Genomic DNA, 10,992 nt, shown 5'->3' on the forward strand with positions numbered 1-10,992 from the left:
CTCTGCAGGGCTATGTGTCTGTGGTTGGGGCCTGCATGTTTAGATAGTCTCTAATGGGGCTGTAGGCCGTCATATAAACTCACTAGTAAAAGGAAGGAACTCTGGGTCTTTATGACACAAACACAAGCAGGGACTTTACAAGGAGAGTCTTTTTATAGGTTTAAACTGATGAACTTGAGGTGCAATAAACAACAATAAATACACATGCTGAAAGCAATGTCTCCACTTTGGCAGGAAGGTTTTAATGAAAGGCAAAATAACTAAATAATGTGTTCATCAAGATGACACAAACTGGTGTAACCATTTGTCACTAGACAGAAACACACTTACAGTCAAAGGAAAGGTCATTTCTTTAACAATAACATCCTGAATACAGTTTGTGCATGTGTGTGTGTATGTGCGTGCGTGCATGTGTGCGTGTTTGTGTGTGTGTACACAATATGCTCACATTTGGTTTGTGTATCTACAAAAATGCAGGAATGTGTGTATGTGTGTGCTTGCGTGTGAATGAGACATGAAAAGTCTTTTGCAGAGCTCCAGCTGTTGCATAGGAGCGCCAGGTCCAGCCAGCTGAGTGATGACACCCATCACTGCAGCTCCAAGTAGGACAAACACAGCACCTACAGGACAGGAATGTGTGGCAAACACCTCACTACACTGTAACGAGACACAAGTCAATCATATTCTGTGCTGTCGATAGCAACTTAGCAATGACACAGACACACCTTCCCAAACTATGAGTGCTGATTGAAGAAGTCTTTTGCACGTTATAGTGTGAGAGTAGAGCCAAATATGCATATGAAGCCAATATCTCTCTTGGAAACTGCTGGACCAGCTGACAAGTCTGCACACATTTAGTGTACTGGAGTATTCACAGAGGCAGAACACTTCTACTAATATCAGACTCAGGATTCAATTATCTGTGTTATGTGAGTGGAGCCTCTTAAACACACTTGAGATTTAATGAGAAGCAAATTCTTTGTTTGCACTGGTGTCTCCTCACTTTGAAACATATGCCCTTGCATGTAAGTATGTAAACTTGACTACGTGCATTTTTTTCATTGCTAACATCAGGCCTGGAATTTCAGTATTTTAGGGCAATTTTTTAAGGGAACAAAGGCCAGACACCAGTGCAGCAAGGCCATCAAATAAAACAAAGATTACAAGTCCATGGAAATAAGGAACTTAACTTAAGGGTAACGTTAAGTTTCATAACATTAATGTTACAAACATTTGGCTATAATACCCGTTGGCGAATGGTTATGTGTGCAGCGTTCCACTTGATGTTGCCCAATAGAAATCAAAATCTCAAAAAAGACACCTGTGTCTAAAAACCACAGAGGAGAAAATGGCTAAATCAGCTGTGGCAGTGCGGGCGGGGGATCAAGGCCACTGTGGCCATAGGGCAGGGATTGTCAACTGGCGGCCCGCGGGCCACATCCGGCCCGCCAAAGCTTTTAGTCTGGCCCGCAGAATAATCATGAATTCACAAATGTTATTTATCATTTCAAGCATTTAGAGCAAAAACCCAGCCCCCTGTATTTGCATCTCTATTCACATGCCGGGATTCTGTACAGCGATGCCCGAGCTACACACACACTGCTGAGCCGAGATGTGTTACGTTAAAACACGCACACCGCTGAGCCGAGATGTGTGTACGTTAAAACACGCACACCGCTGAGCCGAGATGTGTTACGTTAAAACACGCACACCGCTGAGCCGAGATGTGTGTACGTTAAAACACACACACCGCTGAGCCGAGATGTGTGTACGTTAAAACACGCACACTGCTGAGCCGAGATGTGTGTACGTTAAAACACGCAGCACCTGACTGGGAACGATACAGAGAGAGTTACCAATGTCTGCTGGGGCAGATGAACTCAGGCTAGTCTCTTTTCTGTAAATAGGCTACAATTAAACCTTCGTGAGTAAAAAGCCAATACTTATCAATGCACTCACCTGTGTAGACTGGCATCAACATGTAGAAAGCAATATTTCAATCTGCTCTGTCTGCTCAGTCCACTCTTGTCCACCGCACTGTTTTACGCAAACACAGCTCTACTCTGCAAATAGCACATTTTTACAAACAAGCTGAAACAAAAGCTGTCGGTTTGTAGTCTAACTGTAGTCTTAGTTTGCCGGGAATCTGGAAATTTGGACAAATTCTTGTAAACCTCACTGCTGGCTGAACAAACCAAACTCTCCGCTGGAGCGGTAAATCTATGGAGACTAAAACAGATGTGGTTACTTAATATGCACGTGAATGACGCGATCGTTATGTTTGAGTTCTTCATTCTTGATGATGCTGGTTGTATTATTTTGCAACAGCATCTTTCATTGCAAATGAGGCATACGTGACGAGTGCATAGCCTCAGTCGTTCATCATTAAAGCTGGGCTTTTCGCTTTTCCACGTCAACTTTTCGCTTCAGCCTCTTTGACAGTGACATGTTTACCTGACAACAACCATTTCTTTCTGCAAGCATTTTCCACCAATCAGGACGCTGCATACTACAACAACGTTTCCATAATCACAGACTTTAACCATCACTCCTCAGTGAACTGCCTCCTAGTCTGAGATCTTTTTCTAGTTAAAGAGCCAGTTATCATTATGGAGTTTCCATGTTTTTCAGGAGTTTGCTCACACTAATACATGTAAAAAAAAAAATAAAAAAAAATAGCATTAATTCAGTAAGAAAGGCGTATTAGGTATAATTTTATTTTCTTTATTTGAAAGTCCAGCCCAGAGTGTCTGCTTAGAAAAATTCTGGCCCTTGAAAAAATGTAGTTGATGACCCCTGCCATAGGGCATATATTTTGAGAGGCATAAGGCCAAATTAAGGGGGTACAGCAGCCAAGGCCTTCATGACTCCCATGAAATTCCGACCCTGTTAATATGCAAATTAAAATGTACAAGTTTTTAGCTGACCCACAACGGATTCACAAAAATACACACTATAGCTTTAAGGAATTGCATTGCAGGTCCAGGGCAGGTTACAACTGCGGTGACTTGTGGTGCTGTGTGTTAATGTCTTGCCACTTTGCACCATCCAAACAACAATTTGATTTTCTGGGATGGGCGTCAATCTGTCCGAATAGCATCTGTTCTTTTTGGTTCTAAGCTCCATCTTGAAACTCCTATCATTGTGAGCTGGCACAGCTCCTTACTTCTCCTTCTCTGTGGGCATTTTCCCATCCTTCCAGCATTTTTGTGAGCCCCATGATCACAAAGAAGTGAAACAAGTGTTGAAGACAAGATCGAAACCATTTTCACGTCTTTACATTCAATATGGATCAGGAAGTGTTTAGGCCCAAATTTAGCTCAAACACTGAAGCTGTAAAAACAGCCAACCTTCCCCAAAAAAAAACACACTCTGCAACAGTTTCAGCACAGTCATTTCATTACAGGTTTCCATGTGTCCTGCAAGAAATGACTTGAAGTTGTGACATTCATTTCTGTGAAAAAGTCATCTCATTAGTCCTCTAATTAAATCAATAAGTTTCCGCAAACACTTTCACTTCTTTTTGTTCAAGCTTTAACAAAACATGGAGAAATGAAAAACATTTGTCTAATTAGAAATTTCAGCAAACCCTATACATTTCTGGGAAATGAACTAAGAGAGAGAAGAAAAAAACAGCACGTATTTCCTACTCACTTGTATTTGGCTGAATGGCTACTGTAGCTACTGTAGCCTACTGTACACCTTTTGGGCTACTTTCACCCCCTCAGTTGAGTATTTTACTTATTAGTTAATATATGTAAAAGCTTTGTTTTGCTGTGGAAGAGGGTAGTGCACCAGTTTAGACCCTGGAGCACAGCTGCCTACATACACTGGGAACAGCTACCTACTGTACCTGTGTAAAAACTGAAACCAACCTGTAATTTCATTCTTCATTCTAATCTTATTTGTCTCACCTTATGGGATATCTCATAATTTAATTCGCCAATTTGAGCTCCTCTCGCTCATAAGAATAGTAGTATAGCCTAAACAACGAAAGAATGTAAAGTCATGTAAACATGTTGTTAATTAGGGGAAAGTCAGTTGTTAACATTGTGCAGTGAGATGTTACAGTCTGTTACCCAACGAAATGACAACAAGGAAAGTAATATTGAAAAAGGGATACAATCTAAATTTCTGAGTGACACCGGGCATAACGTTGAGTTATGGTTATAATGCACTGCCATCTAGTGCAAAGAAAATGTAAGCGTTATTTGACACGTCATCAACAGTGCGCCGAAATCGTTAACGCATGCGCAAAAGTGTGGAGCTAACAAATTTCAAACTGGACGGCGGGTAGTTGAAGCATAGACCGAAAAAAACAAAGGTTCATTGTCACGAATATAGCCAAAAGTGTAAGAAAATGACTAGCACGTTGAAAGGAATTACTCTCAAGGGAAGCGCCGAACTAGTAGCCGAGTTCTTCTGTAAGTATTTATATGTGTGGTTGTTTTCAACTCGTTTTGAGAGCTTTCGACACGCAGCGCTAATATGCTAACGTTACTGGCCTGTGTGTAGATTAGTCCCCTCAGCACGGCAATCGGAGCTCCATTAAAATATCTGAAAATGGAGTTTGGAGCGCCACTCTTCATTTGAGCACACAACCAACCAAACTCAATTAGTTTTATTCATTTTTTTTTAAATGTGAATGCTAGAACGTGTTCGCATTGAGATGTACCGCCCACTCCGGACTTTACTTAGCTTACGTTACGGTGAAAATGTCGAGCGTAACAAACGTAACGCTACCGGGAAATTTGGGGTTTTGCAGCAGCACTCAGACCTTATTATTCTTATTACACACACATCAATGACTCAGACAGACAAAGATCCATAAGTACAGATAGATAAAGTAAAAAAAAAAAAAAAGCGTTAACGTTTTAGCCTGTAAAGCTATTTTAAGAATAGAAGTAAGTTAACGTTACATTTTGGAAACTAGCTAGCTATACAGGAGAAAGACTTCCGTTTACTGTTAAAAGTGTGTTATGTTCACGTTACGTTGTACTTGTAACGTTATAACGTGATGCCAAATTCACCAGAGACTAGCTAACGTCAACTTTTCGAGAGGGATGTTGGTCGCCGTTTAACGTTAACGTAACAAGTTGTTGCTAGTGAGCATGGCAGCATAACATAACGTTACTTAACGTTAACGTTAGTCGGTTACTGTTGGCTTACTGTGTTTCCAATGCTACATTGAAAAGCAGAGCCACTGCAGCGGTAGCAATGCCATATGTTTCTAATCACAAGGCTAAATGAACTAGCACTTTAAAAGTAACAGTGACAACGGAAATATGGCACCGTGCATAACTTGACTTATCTGTATGCGTTATTTATTCATACTCGTCTAGACCTGTAATTAAATGTGTTTTAATTAGGGCGAATAATCACATCACGAAAGACACTCAGATTTTTTTATTAGTGGAAAGAAAAGATCAGTAGAAAACTGCACTTAAAATGTAACTAATTCTTTTTTTAGTGCTGCCTTTTGATATTCAATTTAATGTTCAATTTGTTAAGCAGAATACTAAAAGCAGCAGAACTAAGTACATTTGAATATCTGTCTATAGCAAGTAATATCGTTAGGACGAAATTCAATGTTATTGCATATTTTCCTCATATCGTGCAGCTCTAGTTTGAATTATTTGTGAATTCGTCCTACAGTATATGTCCATTCATTCCAATACATTTTATAGATTTTCAATTTTATTCATAGTATCAAATCATAACAACAGTTGTCTCAAGACACTTTACAGATAGAGTAAGTCTAGACCACATTATAATTTACAAAGACCCAACAATTCCAGTAATTTTCACAAAGCATATTTAGGCATAAGCCTCTTTTCTTGTATTTATTTCTTTTAATACTTCTCAGTCATACTTTGATACTTGCCTGTGCTGTAATGTTAGCATATTTCTACTTTGAATCCAGTTTAACTGAGCAGCTTGGCTGTCTCACTTATTATGACTACCCAGTTTTCATCTGTCTGAGCAAATTTGCTTCCCTCTTTCCACCACAGCATTTGGCATCAACAGCATCCTGTACCAGCGGGGCATATATCCTCCAGAGACATTCAGCAGGGTCACCAACTATGACATGAGCCTTCAACTTACCACTGATCCCAAACTGAAGAACTACCTGACCAATGTGGTGTCTCAACTCAAAGGTAGCCTCGGCCGAGTGCTTCTGTATACCTTGGATGATTCACATTTTGGCTTTCTGCAGCCTTTTCCCAGGATGACTTTCACTAAAGTACGCAACATAACAATGGGAGAAGTGAACTCTGTAAGAAGAGCCTCATGTTGTCAGTTCACTTTTAAAGATTAGATATCAGGGTTTTCCCTGCCATAATAAGGTTTTGGTGCAGCACCTTTTTGTTTTTCAAGCCTTTTGAGTGTTATTTATTTATTATCTGCTCTAGCTTTTCCAATGTTTTAGACTCAGATACGGTGATAATACCGGTCCAAAATGATGTTGAGAGAAGAGATCCAAAACTACCACAAAGCAACCCAGACTACAAAAAGACGCCAAATGACCACAAAGAGACGCAACACGACTATAAAGAGACACAAAATGTACCGGGAAAATTGCTTTTGTTGTATTGAAAAACGTCACATTTGCTTGACGAAGGAGGAGGTGATTGGCTGTCTAACGTTACACGTCGTAGAGACAAGCAAAACTCTACGTTACACAGAGACGGGGCTCATATAGTTGGAGCCGGAAAAAAATAAGATTTGTGCGGTAATGTTGTTTCTTTTTGTTTTTATAAAATTGGTATCGAAAAAAGTATCGTTTAGGAACCGGTATCAGTGCCAATATTGAATATATTTGAACGATACCCAGCCCTACAAATAACAACGCTAGGCTATACCATGATTGAATTCGCCACATAACGCTAGCTACTATGGGCAATGTTAGTCGGTGCATCTAACGCTAAGTTAGCTAGCTAGCTAGCACATCCCGCTACCCCTGGCTCTGTCCCTGACGCTAGTAGACTCCGCCAGGAAGACAGCAGCTACAGTTAGCCTCCAGTTAGCGACTGTAGCAACTCAAATTCGGCCAGCAGCAGGCACAGAACGTTTGCCGATCTGGAGGGAAGTCGGGGCGGTCAGGAATCAGACCCCCTGCACTGGGGGTTCCGTCTGGCTTCAAAACAATTCTCGATTAATCATTGGTCTAGTGTTTAGAAATCCCAATTTTCAGTGCCCAAGGTCATGTCTTCAAATAGCTAGTTCTCAGTTCTCTGTCTCAATCAGTCCAAACCTGTAAAATAAGAAATTGAGGAAAAAGCAACAAATACTCACTAGATTAACCTATTCAAAATTAATTTACTGTCACATTAATAATTAGCATAATATATTTAAAAGAGTAGGAAGCTCCTTAGTCCTCCTTAGTCTCTGAGTTGACTGAAGATAAATGCATATATGTATACAGGGTTGTATTGCATTAGGTCCCATTAAGACTATTCAGTGCCAGGGTGCACCCTCATACTAATAAGTCAGTAAACGTGTGTGTTCTCTGTGTTGCAGAGTGGCTGTTTGAGTGCACTGTGCAGAAGCTGGTGTTGGTGATCACATGCCTGGAGACCAACGAGGTGCTGGAGAGATGGCAGTTTGACATCGAGTGTGACAAATCAGCCAAGGAGAGCAGGTCAGCTCCTCTTCACTTGTCCCAGAACAGTCTCCGTTACAATAGTTAATTTAGCAGCATTCTTTCAAATAGTTTAATAGGATTTTCAGAGTAGACGCTCTGGCTTGTTTATATTTCTTTAAACCAATCACAACCGTCCTGGGTGGCACTAAGCTCCCATAGCGGGTCCACCTGGAGCTGTGCTTTATCCCAGCAGTGTACATCCGTTGAGCCAGACTACTATATCCTGACAGAAGCACACGTAGACAGATAATGTTTGAAGAAATCCTGTTCCTTTAGATCATGCATGTTAACTCAGTTCTCTTGTGACCCAGTGCTCCCAGAGAGAAGTCCATTAAGACCATTCAGGATGAGATCCGCTCAGTTATCAGACAGATAACAGCCACCGTTACTTTCCTGCCGCTGCTGGAGACGCCATGTGAGTAACAAGACCCTTTTCTACCAACAAACTGGTTGTCTCAGGTCACTTTTGGATAATGGGCAGTTGACTCATCCTTTGCCCCCTCCCGCCCTCTCCAGGTGCATTTGACCTCCTTGTCTACACAGACAAAGACCTGGTAGTTCCTGATAAGTGGGAGGAGTCCGGGCCGCAGATCATCGACCAATCGGAGGAGGTGCGTTTACGCTCCTTCACCACCTCTATCCACAAGGTGAACAGCATGGTGGCGTACAAGAAGACGGACTCAGTTTAGATGTAAACCAGGCCCCCCCCCCCACCCTATGAGCTGTATATACAACCAAGCGCTGCCCCTTTATAGAGTAGGTTTTACAGTGCCCTGTCCTACCTCACTGTCTGCATCTCTGTCCAGTATTCTAAACTTCACTTTGTCTCACTTGTCTTTTTGACGACTGTGTGACAGCAACCTTCTCTGTCTACACTGATGTAAATATTTCTCATAAGCAGTGATTTGTCTATTAGGACAACTGTTTTCTTTAGTATTTTTTCCTCTTTCTCTCAAGTTGTCAACCTCTGTTTTAGAAGCTAGTGGTTTATATGTTAAACTTTTATAAAATGCCATAAATAAATGTCTTTCACTAAGTTTGTTTTTGTGGTTTAACTGCTTTTGACCAGAAGGTGGCAGTACAACACAGTCACTGGTTTGTTGCACATCATTCTGTGGGTTTGTAGTGTGTAACAGTATGTCAAGTTATAGAACAATACAGGACACAGAAAATAAACATTCTTCTTCAATGGGATATAGCATTTACTTTGGCTGACAGTGTTCAGTGACAGTTGTATATGTAATACACCTTTCTCATAACGGACCGTATCAGAATATTACGTTGTCTCACCTGCAGTAGACACTGTTGTAAGGTTCTCATGTACATGCAACAGAATGGTTTGCACTGGGTTCTGAAACAACCCAGAGCCTGAAGCAGTAAGCACATAATGTTTAGTTTTCTGAAGGAGGACAGAGCTTAGGCAGCACATGTACTACAGTGATAGACGGGGTCTTAAAAAGTCTAAAGTTTCAAAATCTAAATTTTAGGTATATATAAAGTCTTAAATTTGCTGAAGTATTGTGTTCTAGGTCTTAAATAGTTTATTAATTTTCCTACGTCCATGTAACACTACCTGTTATGCTCATTGAAATGCTCCCTCTGTGGTGTTGTAGTTTATTTCGCTAGTCCAAATATAATTTGCTGTATTATGACTACCAACATGCAACTTATATTGTAGCCAATCAGCTTTCATAGGCCCATCTCTTAGATTGCACCACAGATATAAAACCAATACCTTTAGCTACGGGGAGGTACAAGTTTAGCAATACTTATCTTGAAAAAACAGAATTTAGTTCTTGTTTAAGTATAAGTATTTTTTTTATTGTTATATAGGTCTTCATTCATAAGTCTTCAAAAGGTCTTAAAAGTGGATGATGATGGAGACTTATTAAAGGTACAAGACCCAACCGGCAATACAAAAATGAGCCTTCTGAGCATGTTGCGTCTACCAAACGGCTTTAGTTAGGACAGACTATCAAGCTTGTTTGTTGCTGTTAATAAAATGCACCGAGGTGGCCGTGGCACCTGTTACTGTGTGACTGAATACTAATCTGTTAACACCCTTCCCAGTGTAACACGCCAATTCGTATGCCGTTATCGCCGTAGCGAGTAGTATGAAAGGACGTAAGTCCGCAGAAGGAGGTTAGTTGGGGTGGTGGATGGGTAAAACACAGGACTTTCACCCAGGGGAGTTGGGTTTGCCTCCCACGTGTGGCAATTTTCAGCTGTTTTTTTTTTTTTTTGGGGGGTTATTTTTATTCTTTTAAGCCTTCCCTAATGTTTCTTTCCTAAACCCAACCGTTTATTGTTTCCCTAAGCGTGTGACGTTGGTCACCGTCGTGTTGTTGTCATTACTAAACCAATGTTCTTTTCCTAAACCCAACCTTTTTTTTCTTCTTTTTTTTCTATCATGACGTTGTTCTCACAATAGTACGGCGACGCCACGTGGTGGGTATGTTTACATCTGCTGTATACAGCGTAGACATACACGTGGATAGCTCAAAATGCGTACAGATAACACGTCACTTGGAAAACTACACTTTAGGAAAGTGCTGAGTATGTTTACGCAAAGTCATGATGCCATGTTGTCTGAAGAGAAATGCAAAAGTGGCGTTGCGCTCTCACTTTTCATTCCGTGGTTAGATGAGCATTTTTGGGGGGAAATCTGCGTGCATATGGTGACGCAAAAGCGTGTGGAATTCGATGTAGTATGCACACCAGGCAGCTAGGTGGTGGTGTGAAGCACTGCCACACAACACCACCGAGTCCGCGCGCCTGCGTAGAACCTTCCTTCTACTTCTCTCCCTAGTAGCGCCAAACCAAAACATGGCGAAGGGAACAACAAAAGCTGACAATTTTGTCTGGACAGACGAGGAGGTGGCACAACAGGGCATGGACTGGGAGTCCTGACAGTCCAAATACTGTATATAGACCTATGAACCGAATTTCTTCAGCAGTATCCTGTACCTGGAGGGACGTCATATCCACACGAGAAAGACACTATCTGTAAAAGTCAGATATCATCAAAGCTGAAAGCTATCCGGACCAAGTATAGGCAGGCTGTGGATAACGTGGCCAAAGTGGCCATGGGCAAGTAATCACTCTATATTTTGATTTATCTAACGAAATATGGGGTGGGTCGTGACAACTTTAGCCTTTTTACCCTTTAAACAGTGGAGCGTTTTTAAGATTTCCACTCTGGAGGGTGGTTTCACTTTTTTGCGTTTTTAAGCCCCAAAAATGCCGTCGGCGTCTAAACAAAAGGCACATCTGATAAAATATTTTGTCGTTTTCACCCGCGAGCCTAAGTCAGACTCAGTGGTGAGTGAAACTGAAGCAGAGGGACA

At 41.2% G+C, this 10,992-nt stretch overlaps 1 protein-coding gene across 1 annotated transcript; it reads left to right on the forward strand.

The window, feature by feature from the left end:
- Positions 1–4,239: 4,239 nt before the first annotated feature.
- Positions 4,240–8,682, forward strand: mad2l1 (MAD2 mitotic arrest deficient-like 1 (yeast)). Its single transcript, XM_039821445.1, has 5 exons — positions 4,240–4,424; positions 6,012–6,158; positions 7,522–7,642; positions 7,957–8,060; positions 8,162–8,682. The coding sequence occupies exons 1-5, from the start codon at positions 4,361–4,363 to the stop codon at positions 8,332–8,334; spliced, it is 609 nt and encodes a 202-aa protein (XP_039677379.1). The 5' UTR covers positions 4,240–4,360; the 3' UTR covers positions 8,335–8,682.
- The last annotated feature ends 2,310 nt before the right edge of the window (positions 8,683–10,992 follow it).

The sequence above is a fragment of the Perca fluviatilis genome, chromosome 14 (genome assembly GCF_010015445.1).
Source record: "Perca fluviatilis chromosome 14, GENO_Pfluv_1.0, whole genome shotgun sequence".
Classification (NCBI taxonomy): domain Eukaryota; kingdom Metazoa; phylum Chordata; class Actinopteri; order Perciformes; family Percidae; genus Perca; species Perca fluviatilis.

What these genes read in the sequence shown, in the direction of transcription:
- mad2l1 (XM_039821445.1), top strand. Translation starts at nt 4,361, where the DNA reads ATGACTAGCACGTTGAAAGGAATTACTCTCAAGGGAAGCGCCGAACTA. An exon ending in ACTAGTAGCCGAGTTCTTCT is followed by an intron (nt 4,425 to 6,011) that starts GTAAGTATTTAT and finishes TTTCCACCACAG; the next exon opens with CATTTGGCATCAACAGCATC. An exon ending in AAATCAGCCAAGGAGAGCAG is followed by an intron (nt 7,643 to 7,956) that starts GTCAGCTCCTCT and finishes CTTGTGACCCAG; the next exon opens with TGCTCCCAGAGAGAAGTCCA.